At 66.0% G+C, this 15550-nt stretch overlaps 8 protein-coding genes across 8 annotated transcripts; 5 read left to right on the top strand and 3 right to left on the bottom strand.

The window, feature by feature from the left end:
• Positions 1–756: 756 nt before the first annotated feature.
• EMIHUDRAFT_353347 (hypothetical protein) lies at positions 757–1538 on the top strand (the record flags this gene model as incomplete). The annotated part of the gene is made up of 2 exons (XM_005781801.1): positions 757–1434; positions 1509–1538. A coding segment is annotated over one exon (400 nt), but the record flags the coding sequence as incomplete, so codon positions are not given.
• Positions 1539–2207: 669 nt separating this feature from the next.
• Positions 2208–5171, bottom strand: EMIHUDRAFT_204100 (hypothetical protein; the record flags this gene model as incomplete). Its single annotated transcript, XM_005781800.1, has 6 exons — positions 2208–3058; positions 3264–3337; positions 3448–3579; positions 3772–4008; positions 4231–4613; positions 4866–5171. The coding sequence occupies 6 exons, from the start codon at positions 5169–5171 to the stop codon at positions 2208–2210; spliced, it is 1983 nt and encodes a 660-aa protein (XP_005781857.1).
• A 1678-nt stretch (positions 5172–6849) lies between these two features.
• On the top strand, positions 6850–8446 carry EMIHUDRAFT_434717 (hypothetical protein). The gene is made up of 4 exons (XM_005781799.1): positions 6850–7295; positions 7484–7660; positions 7736–7827; positions 7906–8446. Exons 1-4 carry the CDS (start codon positions 6882–6884, stop codon positions 8093–8095), a joined length of 873 nt encoding a protein of 290 aa, XP_005781856.1. The 5' UTR covers positions 6850–6881; the 3' UTR covers positions 8096–8446.
• Positions 8447–9157: 711 nt separating this feature from the next.
• Positions 9158–9900, top strand: EMIHUDRAFT_204096 (hypothetical protein; the record flags this gene model as incomplete). The annotated part of the gene is made up of 2 exons (XM_005781798.1): positions 9158–9510; positions 9582–9900. 2 exons carry the CDS (start codon positions 9158–9160, stop codon positions 9898–9900), a joined length of 672 nt encoding a protein of 223 aa, XP_005781855.1.
• Positions 9901–10373: 473 nt separating this feature from the next.
• EMIHUDRAFT_204095 (hypothetical protein) lies at positions 10374–11543 on the top strand (the record flags this gene model as incomplete). Its single annotated transcript, XM_005781797.1, has 5 exons — positions 10374–10505; positions 10677–10832; positions 10900–10957; positions 11117–11357; positions 11498–11543. 5 exons carry the CDS (start codon positions 10374–10376, stop codon positions 11541–11543), a joined length of 633 nt encoding a protein of 210 aa, XP_005781854.1.
• A 93-nt stretch (positions 11544–11636) lies between these two features.
• EMIHUDRAFT_434714 (hypothetical protein) lies at positions 11637–13070 on the bottom strand. Its single transcript, XM_005781796.1, has one exon. It carries the CDS (start codon positions 12507–12509, stop codon positions 11763–11765), a length of 747 nt encoding a protein of 248 aa, XP_005781853.1. The 5' UTR covers positions 12510–13070; the 3' UTR covers positions 11637–11762.
• A 217-nt stretch (positions 13071–13287) lies between these two features.
• On the top strand, positions 13288–13956 carry EMIHUDRAFT_204093 (hypothetical protein; the record flags this gene model as incomplete). Its single annotated transcript, XM_005781795.1, has 3 exons — positions 13288–13383; positions 13454–13729; positions 13867–13956. 3 exons carry the CDS (start codon positions 13288–13290, stop codon positions 13954–13956), a joined length of 462 nt encoding a protein of 153 aa, XP_005781852.1.
• A 382-nt stretch (positions 13957–14338) lies between these two features.
• Positions 14339–15374, bottom strand: EMIHUDRAFT_434713 (riboflavin kinase). Its single transcript, XM_005781794.1, has 5 exons — positions 15077–15374; positions 14921–15005; positions 14752–14845; positions 14624–14658; positions 14339–14498 (listed from the first exon to the last, which is right to left on the bottom strand). Exons 1-5 carry the CDS (start codon positions 15352–15354, stop codon positions 14388–14390), a joined length of 603 nt encoding a protein of 200 aa, XP_005781851.1. The 5' UTR covers positions 15355–15374; the 3' UTR covers positions 14339–14387.
• Positions 15375–15550: the final 176 nt, after the last annotated feature.

Below are 15550 nucleotides of genomic sequence, written 5' to 3'. Positions count from 1 at the left end.
CTCGGCGGGGTCGCAGCTGCTCTGCGCGTCCTGTGGATGTACCTTTGTCGCGCGCCGGAGATGACTCGACGCCGCTGAGATCGGAGATCAAGCTCTGACAGGTCGCACGTCGCTCCTTTGACGCCGACGTGACTCACCCGTGCAGATCACATCAGGACACGGTCTCGACGCGCTCGGTACGACGCCTGCGACCCGTCTCGGGTCAGGTGGCACGACGCTCATATCGCCTGCCAGCGCTGCCGTGCAGGTTGCCACGACGAGGTCGAGAACGCTTCTATACGCTCGCCGAGCCTTCCTTTCCATCCCATTAGGCAGCCTGGGAACGGTGGCGATCAGAGGCAAAGCCTACGAGGGGTGGTGGAACCACATGTCACGGCTACTGCCGGCTCGACCCCACGATAGCCTCCGGAGGCTGACTTTGAGGCACAATCATCGGACGATGTCGACGAGTTGGGTCGCTCTCGCGGTAGCCAGATGACCTCTCATACTAGGAGCATCGGCCATGGCCGCAGGGAGCGCGGGGGAGGGCGCTGGAAGCAACACGGAGCTCCGTCGGAGACGTTTTCAAGATTAGCGTGTCAGAGTGAAATGGCACTAGCCAGAGAGCCGTCTCTATAGGTAAAGGTATAGCGCGCGTCTCGTCTCCACACATATGGTCCCTCGGGTCCCTGGGGTGTCAAAATTCTTCCCTACAAAGAGGCCAACGGACCCGAGAAGCGAAAAACATCTCTCCTGTCTCTCAATACACTACAAAAAGAATAATAATTTCCGAAAAAGAGAGTAAAGAGTAATATAGTTACGTATAGATTCGCGCGGGCGGCGTCCGACCGCGGAGCGCGGTGTGCTGGCCTGCCTGGTGCGCGCCCCGTGTGTGCGCGCCGTCCCGAGTACGTCACTATCTCACGGCCGGCGAGTACGAATACCTATACCTGTATCGACTGGTCCCTAGAGAGCGATGCCGCTCACTCACACCTCTCTCAGCCCCAGCCCGGCGAGCAGCGCCTCGTGGGCGTCCGCGAGCCGCGTGAACTCGGCGAGCGCGTTCGTGTCGAGCCGCGAGCGCACCTGCGCGTTGCTGCCGTTGAAGTCGCGGTGCGTGTTGACCAGCGGTGCCTTGCTCGACTTGCTCCGCTGGCGCCGCCGCAGCCACGCCGCGCGGTTGGCGGCCGAGTCCGGCGCCTCGCACTGCGCGTTGAGCTCCTCGCGCCGCGTCGCGAGCAGCGGAGCGTTGTGGTGCAGCCCCGTGAAGTTGGCGAGCGCATCGACAAGCTCGTGCGCCTGCAGCGTGCGGAGCTTCTCCGAGCTGAGGAGGAGGAGCTGCTCTCTGGAGAAGCCAGCGGCGATCCACGCGCGCAGACAGACATAGTGCAGACTGTTCGTGACGAAATTGCGCCAGACGCCGTCGCCCCAGCAGCTCTCAAAGTAGCGCAGCACCTGATCACGCACACAAAGCCGGCTGATGAACGGATGAGTCTGCGAGCCTGATTCCTCAAGCAGCAGCGCAGCGCCTGCTCGTCACTCAGCGAGCCGAGCAGCTCCGGGCTGTCGTACAGCCGCGGGTTGCACCTGGTCATCGGATTGATCGACCCATGAGACCATGCAGTTAGCGGACCGGCTGTCGCACAGCCGCGGGCTGCGCCTGCGGAGCCTCCGCAGCTGCGGCATCACGTCACTCGACAGGTTCGCAGAGCGCACCCAGCCCCACTGCACAAACATCTTGTAGCTCGACGTGAGCGCGTCGAGTGGCGTGCGCATCACCAGCAGCAGACGCCAGTGGCGCGGCGCGCCGACGGAGAGCCTCAGGTTGCGCAACGACTTGACGGAGCAGAGGTAGTTTGGAGTGAAGTCGGGCACGACGGCGCCTGGCGAAGAAATGCTACGAGGTTTGCATGCTGCGATCCATTCCATTCGCCTGGAGTCACGCAAGATGGCGCCCGGGTGCTCCGACGGGTCGAGCCGCGGCAGCGCCTTGGTGGCCTGGACCTGCCAGCGCGGGCTTGTCTCGCGGTCGTACTCGCCGTCAAACTCGGGCCCGAACCGGATCTTGCGCATGTCGAGCGGGAGACAGGCGCGGTGCGTGCAGGGCCCGCCTGGCGAACAACAAAACACTACTCAGCGATGCCTGAGGAGGGCGACTCGAGGGGCACGGAAGGCGCGCCGCCGCGCGGGCCGCGCTGCCACCAAGGCTTCTCCCCCGACGGCTGCGCCTACAGGAGAAGGGGTTTCGAGAAGGCTCCGAGGAGGCTGCTGGAAGGCTCCTGGAAAAGGCCTCCTCCCGACGGCTGCGCCGAGGAGCAGAGCGCCCTCGAGTGCGCCAGCGTGTCGGCGAGGGGGCGCACGCGCAGCAGCCGCTGGTACTCGCGCTCCCAGTAGCAGAGGGGCAGCTCGACGCCCGCATAATCCTCCCACCCCTTTGGCCACGCGGCCCCGCCTCCGCCGTAGAAGAACCACTCCTTCCGGTAGTCCCAGTGACCCTGCACGTTCCCCGCGAGGCCGGGGAGCAAGTAGCGCCGCGACCCGCACGCGGAGCGGCTCCAGTCGGCCGCTAGCGGCGCGTACACCGCCACGCGCCCGCTCCGCCGTTGCTTGCCGCACCGGCCTCCCTCGCAGCCAGCTCTGTCTGCGACGCTGCCGCAGACCCGCTCCGGGTGGAAGGCGTACTGCATGCACCTCCAGAGGAAAGTGGTGCCCGAGTGGGCGCAGCACGGCACGAGGAGCGACGGCAGCACGGCCACATCGCTCACGCCCTCCGCCGCGAGCTCCGACAGGGACCCGCTCGGCAGTGGCGTCCTGACGGCCTCGCAGAATGGGTGGCGGAGGCGGACGTCAGCCTGTCCGGGCTCGCCTCGCACCGTCGACGCGGGAGGGAAGGAGCAAGAGGGCTTCTGCGCCGCGCGGCCCGCCTCGGCGCCTTCTCGCTGCTTTGGAAGCCGCCTCCGCCGCCTCCACTGCAGCAGCAGACCGCGTCGCTGGCGAAGCTTCTGAAGGGCGGCCTCGGCGCTGGCGATGGCCGCGTCAACCTCACGCAGGCCAACCAGCGAGGAATGGGTGATGTTGGCTGAAGGAGGCGTGGAGGGCGCCGGTGAAGGCGTGGACGGCGCCGGTGAAGGAGTGGAGGGCGCGGCTCCCATACACACGAACAGGCGCCGCACCGAGAAGAATTCAAGCACCCAACGGGAAAGGTTCCACGAACGAAGTAAAAAAACATAGGCCGGCCGGCAAAGAAATTCTTTTGGCACGGATTAAGGCGCGAATCGTCCCACATGCTCCGAAACAGATCAAGAGGCCCGCGAAACAGATCAAGAAGCCCGCCACGCAAGCTGCCAAGAAGCTTCTCCTGCAAAGACAAAGCCAGCTGCCAAGAAGGCTTCTCCTGCAAAGCCGGCGGCGAAGAAGGCCGCTGGCAAGGCGATGCTCTTTGCTCCCGCCACAGGCTCGGACGTGGACCTGAAGGTGCGAATCAAGGCGGTGGTTGCGATACTCGAGGACGTGCCCGTGTCTGACATCAAGGCGAAGGCCGCGGCTGCGCTGCTGCAAGACGTCCTGAAATACTTGTAGCGGCGTGCCGCCTTGCTACCGCTGTCTCGAGAACACGAGATAGGGCGTGGTCATGAGCGTGTGTGTTGTACGCATCTCTGCATACTGCATTCGTGAAGGGGCGACCATGCTAAAAAACACCTCTCTCAGATCGAGTGCAGGTCTCTGCCGCGCTTCCCCACCCGCCCCCGCGCCTGTGATGTGCACAGCGCGCAGGCGCACTCGAACCCGTACCTCCGCCTCAGCTCGCGCCGCCTCTCCTCGAGCGGCGCCTCGGCCGACACGTACTGGATGCAGAGCTCCTCCCCGTCGGCGATGCCGCGGAGGGCGATCGCGACGGCGGCGTTGCTCTCGAGGTAGATGACCTGCACGTTCGGCTCGCAGGAGTGGTTCATCAGGCTGACGAGCGGGAAGACGGCGGAGCCGGTGTGCGGCGGGAAGCAGCGCGAGGAGACGGGCTTGCCGCCTCGCCTCCCGCCTCCTCGGGCCGCGTCCAGCCCCCACGAGAAGAAGACCTCCTCCTCCTCCTCCTCCTCGCTGCTGCTCTCGCCCTCGCTGCCGCCGCTGCCCTCGCTCTCGCCCTCGCTCTCGCCCTCGCCCTCGCCCTCGCCCTCGCTGCCGCCCTCGCCGCCGCCCTCGCCGCCGCCAAGAGCCGCCGCCACCTGCACCCGCTGCAGCACCGGCCACACCGACCTCGCCAGCAGCCGCCTCTCGCCGCTCTCGGCCGGCAGCGCCTCTGCCTCGGCCATGTAGAGGACGAGGGGCGACGGCACGGCGACGCCGATCGAGTTTGCGCGTGACGCCCCGACGCAGCGGCGCCACTCTTGCGGCGTCAGCGCCTCCTCCGCGAGGGACGGCCACCGCTCCGCCGCGGCCGCAAAGCACGCGCGCACCGCCTGCAGCGACGTGTGCAGCGCCGCGTCGCTGGTCGCCGCCTGGCAGGAGCGCGGAGAGGAGAGGCAGCGCAGCGGCAGCAGGTGCGCGCCTACCTCCCGCGCCGCCTCGCTCGCCTCCGCGTACCGCGCCACCGCCTCGCCGACCAGCTGCGCGGCGAGAAGCAGGAACTGGTCGCCACTCTCATCGACGAGGCGGCGCAGGCTCGCCCACCCGTCCGCCCGCCCGCCCGCCCGCTTCAGCCACTCTGCGCACGCGTCGCCGCAGGTCTCGCCGCCGCCGGCTGCGCCGTCGGGGCCGTCGCCGGCCTCTCCACCAGCGCCGCCGAGGGACGGCAGCGGCTGCGGCAGCGAGCAGGACACGCCGTGGTGGTGGGCGAGGCGGCGCAGTTGCTCGGAGCTGCCGCCCAGGACGCGGCCGCAGCGGCAGCAGACTCGAAATATGGCGCCACCGCGCGAGTCGGGCCGCGGCGCCCAGCAGAACGGCTCGTCGCGCAGGAGGACGTCGCCCTCCGCCACGGCCGAAGTGGCGAAGAGGCCGCGCCCCGCCGTTCCGGCCGGGCGGACCGCGACGGGGTGGCCGTCCGCGAGCGCGTCGAGGTAAGCCTGCTGCGCCGCGTCCATGCTGTTGCGCCACACAGCCGACCTCTTTGCCACGCTCCAGCAGTGTTCCGGGTCCGCTGGGCACGGAAGGGCTGGGACGTGCCTGTGCGTCGTGGTCCCGCTCGTCTGTGTGAACATAAGAGGGCTCCCGCGGCGATCAACACCGCAACTCCTTTTCTAATTTCACCACTCTTCTTACGCGCGACGACGCTACAGCCTCCACCAAACCTCACACTTTTACTCACCCTCGGACATGCTTGCAAACGCAAGGCGCACCTTTTTGTTTTGAAGACCTCGATACTTAGCGCACTGCTCGGGCGAGAGCTCAAACACGTGCCGCGTCTCGTCTTCGCCGCCGGCTACGCGCACAGACACAGTACGCGGCAGCGCCGACACGTCAACCCGCGTGTACGTCAGCGACGGGTCCCGCACGCCGCACGAGGCGCATGCGTGCAGCGGCAGCGCGTGCGCCATGCGCTCGTCGCTCCACTCGCCCAGCAGCCGCCGCTTCGTCTCGTCGGAGACGTGCACGCAGCGCTGCAGCAGCGCCGCCGTCTCGTCCTCGGGCCGCTCCAGGTCCATGACGACGTTCGTCGAGGCGTGGAAGCGCGTCTCCAGGTCGATGGCCGCCTGCTCGGCCGCGGCGAGCTTGCCCTGGTCGACGCACATGCCGCACACCGCGTGCGCCGGGCAGCCGCACTGGCCGCGTTGTGGGCGCACGGTCTTGGCGACCGCCGGCGCCGCGAATTTTTCTTTCTTTTTCTGGGACGTGCCTGAGCGTCGTGGTCCCGCTCGTCTGTGAACATAACAAATATTTCTTCTCCCCTTGGTGGGAAAAGGAGCGGGTCTCTACAGAGACTATGGAGAGTAGTTCACGTGAAGACGGTTAGTTAGCCGCTGTCACGACCGTTAGCCGCTGTCACGAAAGGGAGAGCTGTCATGACAGCAAACGACAGCGACAGTGACACCTACCTGTCACCAGCTGTCACCAGCTGTCACCAGCTGTCACCAGCTGTCACCAGCTGTCAGTCACCACAGCTGTCATCAGCTGTCGTTGCTGCTGTCGTTGCTGCTGTCGTTGCTGCTGTCGTAACCATCCCCCGACTGGTCCAACTGTCACTGCTGCCGTAATTGCGCAGCTGTCATTCCTGCTGTCATTGCTGCTGTCATCGCTGTCGTTTGCAGCAGGAGGCTCACCCCGACACAGATAAATTCTGAGGTAGAGGAGCATGAGTTTTGCAAAATGTGTGAGACCGCGTACAAACGCTGCTGTGCATCAGGCGCTGAGAGCTACATCCACGCGCACCGGTGTCTTATTTTAGTCCATGGGGTGTAATGCACAGATGGGTGGGTGGGCGATTGGGCCCCTTCGCTGGTGCCTGTCACTAGGGCTGTGGCTGCCTCACTGTGGCGCTGGCACTGCCTCGCTGTCGCTGACGCTGTCGCTGTCGCTGTCTCGCTGTCGCTGTCACTCGCAGGGTCCCGCGCTGACATTGTCACCGCCTGTCGCTGGCGTTCACTGGCTTCACTGTCACTGTCACTATGGCTGTCACTGTTCCTGGATGCCTTTGACTCCTCCCTGGCAGCTGGCTGTCACCAGCTGAACAAACTCTCTCTCTCTCTCTCTCCCACCCAGCTGTCACCAGCTGTCACCAGCTATCGTTGCTGACGTCGTTGCTGCTGTCGTTTCGCAGCCGCTGTCACGACATATTGACCACGTCGCGACGGAAGACCGTTTTAACCGTCATGACGTGAACTGTCATAGTCTCCTGACGTCCAGAGCTCCCGGAAAGAGAAAAATCAGGCGTTCGCCGACAGGGTGGTCGGACCGCTCACTCTGACGCGGCCATGTGCTTCTTCTGCCCAGACACGCCGCCCGACAAGGTCCAGGCCCTGGGCAAGGGCGGCCTGGGCACCCGCGGCCAGGCCAACGAGCACATGCTCGGCCACGCCAATGACCCGCACCAGTTTGCGATCGGCATGAAGCACGTGTGCCAGGCGGAGCCGGGCTGCTGCATCCTCTCGGGGATCGGCGCGCCGTGCGGCCTCACCGCCTGCTGGGCGCGCAAGGCCGTGCTCGAAAAGTACGAGCAGAACGGGCTCGACGACTTTGTGTGCTTCCAGCGCTACATCCCCAAGTGCTGCTGCATCGACTTCACCAACCAGTGCCCGGGCGGCACCTGCGGCCTCATCCTGGAGGGCTGCTGCTGCCCCATCTTCTCGCTCTCCATCGCGCGCATCCACATGATGGACCGCAAGAACGCGCGCGGGAGCCCCGCCCACCCACCGCTAACCACCTCTGCCGCGGCCCCGCCCGCCGCCCGCCGCCCGCCGCCGCCTGCCCGCCCCGCGCGCCGCCGAGAGGGCCCTCCCGCGCGAGGCTGCCTGCCGCTTCCGCTGCCTGCCCCACGGGATGGCTGCCCACCTCCCGCCCCGCGGTGCCGCCGCAGTTGCGGCCAGACCCGTGCGACTACCAGCTCATCCACTGCTCGAACGCGCTCCAGTGCCTCTCGTGCATAGTGAGCATCGTCGCGATCTTTGTGGAGGAGCTTGAGGAGATCGCCCAGATCATCGACCTCATCGCGGACCTGTTCACCTGCTCCGTCGCCGGCTGCATGGGCGCGCAGGTGCACCACGAGATCAAGCACTCGCTAGTCTTCTTCCACTCCTCACACGCTTAACCAACATGACATCGCGCGCAGGTGCACCACGAGATCAAGAACGACGCCAACGGCATCGTGTACGTCGACGTGGTCGAGGGAGTGCCGATCAACGACACGCCAGGCTGCCGCCCGTCGCCACCGCCTCAGCGACGCACCCCAACCCTCACACCCTGGCCCTGACCCCACCCTACCCCTGGCCCCAACCCCAGGCTCGCCGCCCGTCGTCACTGCCTACGCGACGCGCGTCGATGGCGCTCCGCTCTCGGACGAGATGGCGCGCTGAGCGGGGCGGCGCGCCGAGGGCCCAGCGAGGCGCGAGCTGGACCACCAAGAGCATGCGCGGGCGGCGGACCCCGCCACGAGCGGGCGGGGCCGCCTCGCCCGCCACGGGCGGATTGAGCTGCGCCCGGCGAGAGACCGAGAGTAGGCGCCGGCGAGAGTAGACGGGCGAGAGAGGAGAGAGAGGGCATCCGGGCCAAGGCGTCCCGGGGCGAGCTGCTGGAGTGGTCCTCGCTGTTGCGTTTCAAGACATGGCCACTCCCTGCTAGCTGTGTTCAGCGAGAGAGAGAGGATGACAAGAGTCGGAGAGGAGTCAGGAGGGGGAGAGAAAACAGCGATATGAAGATGAAGTTGAGAGAGAGTTAAAGAGTCAGAGACCGAGATTCCTTTACACGTATTACACAAGAGCAACCACCAATACCAAACATGCAACTCTTTGCACTTTTCGTTATATTGGTTTGAACTCTTATATAGTACTTTAGAGTTCCGACAGGTTCGGCACCGGGCACCGCCTCGGTAACGGTATACAAAATGCGCCTGCGGGCGGACCCTTACAGATCACAGCTTTTTACCCATCTCACAGTAGAGAGGTGTCCGTTTTTATTTATTACAGATCACAGATCACTTAGAGTTGAAGTTGTGAGTGTTGAGCACTTTCTTGGTCCTAGACGATAGAGGCCCTCGCCTTGCGGATTGGGGGTCTGTTGACACTGACTCGCGCCAAAACGCCTAAAGCCTCCTACCGCTTCCCTTCCCGCAGCGAAGCGAAAAAAGAAAAGTGGGCTACGCGCCAGCCCTGGGTTCCGGCTCCTACCCGGATAGGGGGTCTGTTGGGACTGACTCGCGCCAAAACGCCCTACCTACCTACCTATCCCCAGGCCGCGCAGCGAAGCGAAAAAAGATGAAAATAGCGGGTACCTACCTATTGCAGGGCCCTTTTGGGCCAAACAAGACCAACCTACCTACTTATCTGGGAGGGGCCAGCCCGTCAGACAGACCCCCTATCCGGGTAGGAGCGAACCCTGATGCGTGCGCTCGGCCACCTAGAACCAGCTGAGGCCGAGGTGCCAGTCACAGCCCTGGTGGAACCTTTTGAGTGCCAGGACGTGTGAAGCAGGCGATCTACAGAGAAGCTCACGTCCAGCACGCAGCGAGCAGCTAACACGAGAGCAGCGGGAAGCCATGTGCCTTCCGGCCGCGCGCGAGGAGGCGGTCGTCGCGGTGCCGTTCCCGCGCGCGCACTTTCTGCTCGTCCTCTTCGTGTGCCTGGCCGACGGCGTGGTCATCACCTTCCTGGTTCCGATGGTTCCCTTCATGGTCCGCGACTTTGGCGTGCCCGAGGCGCAGGTCGGCTCTGCCGCCGGCCTCGTCGCGTCCGTCTACAACCTGGCGCAAATCTTCTCCGGGCTCCTCTGGGGCCGCGCCTCCGACCTCATCGGACGGCGTCCCGTCATCAGCTTCGGAATAGTGGCGGCGGCGGCGAGCACGCTCGGCCTCGGCGTCGCAACCTCGCTCCCTGCCGCGCTCGCGACGCGGTGAGTCGACTGCTCCCACGCGCTGCTGCGGGAGCGGGATGGCGCCTCTTCACGCGTCTGGCCGTGAACAGGTTCGTCGGAGGGCTCCTCAACGCGAACCAGGCGGTGCTGCGTGCACAGTTGCGAGAGCTCATGCCGGAGGAGCACCGGTCGCAGGCGTTCGCATCGCTCGGGCAGGCTTGGGGGGTCGGCTTCATGCTCGGTCCTCTGATCGGAGGCTCGCTGGCGCGGCCGGCGGCGGTGCTGCCCTCCCTCGCCGGCTCGCCCCTCGACGTGTACCCGTACCTCCTTCCGAGCCTCGCCGCTGCCGCCCTCTGCCTGCTCGGCACGCCGGCGGCAAGGGCCCTCCCGCTCGTGAAAGCCTTCTCAATGAAGTCACTAATCGCGTAGGCCTGCCGGCGGTGAGGGCACTCCCCGAGACAGTATGCGTGGGCGGCGACCAGCCTTCCTGCTTGCCAGGGACCGAGCTTCCTCCCTCCTCTGACCAGCCGAGAGCGGGGGCGGGGCAGCCCGCCGCAGACGCGCCGGGTGCGCCAAGGGGGCGAGCCGTTCGTTCACCGACTCGTTGATGAACCTTCGCAATTACCACAGGCAAGAGGCGGACGAGCCGCCGCGATTTGGAGATGGGAACGGCGCCTTCCTTGCCGGGCCACGAGGCCGGGGAGGAGGGTGCGGCAGCCGAGGCGGCCCTGCCGGGGCGCAGGCATCTCGCCACGGCTGCGCACGCCGCCCTCGTTGCAAAGGCGGGGGAGAGGAGCAGCGGAGAGCGGCGCCGCGGCGGCGGCGGCGGCGGCGACAGTGTTTGGACGCGGTGCTGGGGCGGGCGTTGCTTGTGCCCGGACCGCCGGCGGTGTTTCTTACTGATGCGCCGCTGCTGCTCTGACAACGTCGCCGCGCTGGGAAGCTTGGGGCGGAGGCAGGTGCGGCTCTGCATCGCGCTGATGGCGATCAACCACTTCACCGTCATCGGCACGCGGAGCTCCGCCCCCTCTGAAGTGAGCGTGAACGGCGCCTCTCCACTCGTGCGGCCGTGAACAGGCATGGCGGAGCTCTTCCCGCTCTTCGCCTCTGCCCCAACCGGGCTACGGATGCAGCCGCAGCAGCTCGACTGCGCGGCACGTCCACGAGTCCGTCCACGACACGTCCCCACGTCACGCAATAGGCAGCCGCAGCAGATCGGCGCGGCGCTCACCCCGCTCGCGGTGGCGCTCTGCGTGTGGCCGTTTGTCTTCGTGCGGCTGGAGAGGCGGCACGGCCCCGTGGCGACCCTGAGGATCGGCCAGCTGGCCTTCGCCATGGTGAACGCGACGATGCCTCTCCTGGTCCTCACTGCTCTTTATGCTGCATGAATCGAGGACGGTGTCTGTTCACACCTCCAGCCGTGAACAGGTCCTTTTGCGCGACTCGCCTCTGCTCTGGGTGGGGCTGGTGGCGGTGGGGTTGTGCCGTGGGATTGGAGGCACCTCCCAGCCCTCCAACACCCCTCCGCCCCGCCCCGCCCCGCTTTCCGCCCGCCCCGCCCAGCCCGCCCCACCCTTCCCTTTCCCCCATCCGGCTCGGCTGTGGGTGTGACGGCGCCTCTTCACCACCTCTACCCGCGACGCAGGCAACTCGTCCTTCCCCTCGCTCGCCATCCTCCTCAACTCGATGCTTGATCAGCACCTCGGCGCCATGAACGGGTTCGCCGCCTCGGTCGGCTCTCTCGTGCGAGCCATCGCGCCCGTGGCGTGCGGGTCCCTCTTCTCTGCAGCCTCGTCGATCAGCGAATCGCCCGAGGTCGCGCAAGGCCTCCCCTTCTACCTCCTCGTCGCCCTCCTGCTCTGCGGCCTCGGCATGACGGCAGGCCTGTCGAGGCCGGGCCAACCCGGCTCCGAACAAGGCGCGGCGCCGGCGTCGGCGGCCCGCGCCGTGCGGACTTGAAATCTCTCGCCACAGATCCTCTCTTCCTGCACTGATCTGGTTTTGTGTCGCCTCGTGATAACTGTAGTGAGCGTCGGGCGTGGTTCGACACCGAGTTTGAAAGATCCGTTTGAGATGTGGCTTGTGGGAGAGGCCACAGCTCGCACAGGGCTGGAGGGCGGAGCGAAAAAAAGCAAGCGAGTGATGCCTGTCACATCCCCCCCGTTGAAATTCACGGTCGCTTCGAACTACAAGACCTCGAACAAGACATCGTCAACACGATGCGCGCGATCGCGCTGGTCCCCCCGACTGACCCTTGTGCCGCCAAGAGCAGGCCTCACAGGATCTTCAGGTCACTCCAGTGCTCCCTCGCCCAGCGCGTCGTGGACGCTGTGCACGCTCGCGCACAGACCCCACCACATTACCTCGCCAACCTTACTGATCATGCGAAGGTCGACCGCACGCGCCTCGCACGCGGCACGCAGCGCGGCCGTCGCCTCCGTGCCGACCGTCGCGTCGCCCATGAGGATGAGCCTCAGCTTCGGAACGTGCGGCAGCATTCCGGCGATCGCGAGCGCACCACCGTCCCCGACGGGATTGGAGAGCAGTACGAGCATCTCGAGGTTGTGGGCACAGCCCGTCGAGAGCGTCTCTGCCATCGTCGCCACCTCCGCCGGGCCCCAGCCGTGTCCGGCAAACACGAGACGCGCACACACGCCCATACGCGCCGTGAAGCCCTCGCGGTATAGCTTTGCGACGAGGGGCTTGTCGTCCTTGCCGTTGGTGAAGGAGCGGGTGGCGAGCTCCGCCTCAAAACGTGCCGGTGAGATAGGTGGGTCGCGCCGCAGCTGGCCGCCGCGCAGGAGCGACGCCCAGCATTCGGCCTCGCCCGTGTCGACGCCGGACATGTCAGCGCCGTGCGTGTCGTGCAGGTCGATGACCAAATCGGGGCATTTGTTCCCGATGGACGCCCACGACGACTCGCAATAACACCACCCGCGTGCGTCGTAGCCGGCGAGGTTGGCGACCGGCGGCAGCTCGTACGGCGGGCCGGGATACCCCACCGGGAAGGAGGTCAGCTTGAAAACATGTGTCGCCATGTGTGAGTAGAAGAGGCCGAGGCTGCGCAGCGCCTGTCGGAAGAGCACGTCCTCGGAAGGGAGCCGCCGTCCGCATGAGCCGTCGGAAAGGACGGTGCGCGATTGAGGACGGTGCCATCAGGCGCGCGGCAGGCCTGGTACAGCGAGATCCAGTCGATGAACACGCCCCAGCGGCCGCAGTGGTGCGGCGACTCGAGAAGCAGCTTGAGTGCGCGCCCAAGCCGACGGAGGTTGTACCCGAAGGGGTCGGGATGCTCGGGCTGAAGCCATGTGTGCGAGACGCAGATGATGCGCAAGTTAATACGCTCGTACCCGGCGCAGTGGCCCATCGGCGTCATCATGCGAACCTCCTCGAGCGAGAGGAAGGCCTCGGGCGGAGCTGCCTGACGCGGCGGGAGGACGCCATTGTCCTCGGCCAGCGTGACGAGCCATCCATGCGCTCGAGACGGAGTGCCGCGAGTCGTGCAATCTCCTCCTCTCGGTCGCCACCGCGCAGGCGGCGGAGGCGAGGCGGCTGAAGGCTGTCATTTCGGCTCTCAAGGCGGACGTGAAGGACAAGCGCGCGGCGCTGGCGGTAGACGCAAAGACGGCCGCAATCAAGGAGGCGCCAGCGTCTGAGACGCCTCTCTGGGAATACTCTTCCTCCGTCGGCAATGGCTACGGCCCGTTCGGACCGCAGTGGCGTGGCGCCACCGTCTCTCTCTGCAGTGATGCGGAGCAGGCTGTAGCGGTCAGCACGCGGGTCCGCAGCAAGGCGGAGGAGGTCGAGGCGGGCTGCATGGAGAGGGAGGCGTCGCGGCGCGCGGAGATCACGCGACAGCACGCCGGCTCGCTCGCGCGCCTGAGGGAGGCGATTTCCCATCTTGGACGTCCGGTGTCGAGCAAGGGGTCGTCTCGCTTCCAAGGCTGCCTACCGTCCCTTCTAGGCGTGTGCACTCTCTGAGGAGCACCTCGGGCGGCTGAGCGCAGAGGGGGAGGCGATTGAGCAACGGAAGGCGTCGGCCGCCGCCGCGGTGGAGGAGAAGGAGGCCGCCATCGCGGTTGCCAAGGAGCGGCTCGCCACGCGCAGCGAGCGGCCCGACCGCGAGCGAGTGCACGACGAGGCGCAGTCGGCGCTACAGAACGAGTTGCGCGTGCTGTGCAGCGCAGCCCAGGAGCTCACCCACTCAATCTGCAAGTGCGACGACGACCTTGCCCGCGTTGAGGCTGCAAAGGCCAAGGTGGATGCCTCCCCGCTGATGCGATTGCCGGCCCTCCCCTCTCTGCCGCTCACTCTCTTTCCCTATCCTCCGCCGCCCTCATGATCGCTTGGTAAGCGGCGGCTGGCGCACACTCCACCGTCTTTCATTCCCACCAGGTCACGGATGACCACGCCCGCAAGCTTGCCTCGCTCGAGCTTGAGAGCGCGCTCTTCGACTCTTCCAAGGGTTCCACCACAGGGTGGTGAAGCAACGCTTTTCGACCAAAGCTTTGGTCCCGGCGTCTGGCATCACCGTCTGGGTCTTCCTAAACCTAAAGTACACACCAATGCACTTGGCTCTTGCTAGTCCCGGCCTCACTCGGCGGCTGGCCTCTGCAAATGGTGGCTTTGGTTGTGACATCTCCGGTTCGGAACCGGTCCAGTGGTGGTTCTGCGTTACATCGCTGGGCGGGTCTGAGTGCTGTGGGGGTGGGGTCGCGCAGACTCTCTGCACAGACTGCACTCTCGACCCTCTGCCTCTCCTCCCCGCGGCGTGTACTGGATGGTGAGCGTGTGCCAACGATGTAAAAATCTCGCGGCCGCCGCGTTGACGAACTTGAAGCGTCTGACGAGTGACGTGTCCACCAAATAAGGCTTTAAAGGGTCTCTCATATTAATAGCACCCGGTAAAGAAATGTTCAAGGATCGAGCAAGTCAAAGCTCGGCTCCCCGGACGGGGCGGTGAGCCATGCGCTGTCGCGGTACGCCGCGAAGGGAGGGCGGTCCAGCTCTGCCGTCGCGGTTGCCACCTGCACGCGGCGTGCAGGTGGCAGGGGGGGAGGGTAGGGCTAGGGGGCGGGGTGCGGATGGCTTGTCGTGGGCTGGAAGAGCGCGCGGGCGGAGCAGGGAGGGCGTCGCATCTAGCGCGAGCAACGTCGGCGCCGATCGCGGCGATGAGTTCCCCCGGGCCTGTGGCGGCGGGGGGTGCTTGGCTCACGAGCCCCGCAGGAGAGAGAGGCTATGCGCCGCCGCGGTATTGTCTCAGAAGTGTCTCAGAAGCGCCGTTTGTGAAATCAAACTTTCGCTCGGGCCGCACGAAGCCGAGCAGGAGCAGTCGGAGTGTCTCGCCGTAAAAGTCGGCGGGCAGCGGCGCGTCCTGCCGAAAACGCCGCAAACACCGTGAGGCGCGTCAGCCGAGGAGGTTTGAGGGAGGCGCATCTTCTGGCTACACCTCCGCGATGACATGCGCCTCGACGATGGTCTCGGCGTTCTCCTCGCCGACGAAGGACGGGGAGATGCCGATGTTGGCGACGCACCTGGGCGGGGCGGCGACGAGGCTGGCCACACGGTGGCAGCGGAGGGTCGAGTGACTCAGGCGGCGGCTCGCTTTCGCACGTCGCCGCCGAGTGCGGCCCAGCCTAAGTAGACGCCTCTCTCCAGCTGGACGAGTCGGTCCTGGAAGAGCGAGCACGGCAGGTTGGCTGTCGGGAAGCCGAGCTTGGCGGAGCCACGCCCGTAGCCCTGCAGAACCGGCCCGCTCAGCGCGGGCAGGGCAGGGAGCGGCTGGACGGCCCGAGCCTCGGCCGATGAGCCCATTCTCACTCGTGCACGAACGGGCGTGGCCAGCCGCGTCGGCGAGGCGGAGCAGGCGACAAGCGCCAACATGAATGAGCCGACCTAGACAACTAGACGCGGCACTCTTCGCGTGCGACAACCTAGATAGAGCTCTACAACCGGGCTGGCGAGTAGACGCCCCGCCCACCCAGGGTACCCTCTCCGAGGACCCATTGGGTTCTTTCATTGGGCTCTTTCGAGGGCTCGCCGGGGCTCTGCTCCAAGAGACCTCGAGAGAGCGTGCGTG

This window comes from Emiliania huxleyi, assembly GCF_000372725.1.
Source record: "Emiliania huxleyi CCMP1516 chromosome Unknown EMIHUscaffold_20, whole genome shotgun sequence".
NCBI classification, from domain to species: Eukaryota; Haptophyta; order Isochrysidales; family Noelaerhabdaceae; genus Emiliania; species Emiliania huxleyi.
This window is presented reverse-complemented; position numbering and strand designations above follow the sequence as displayed.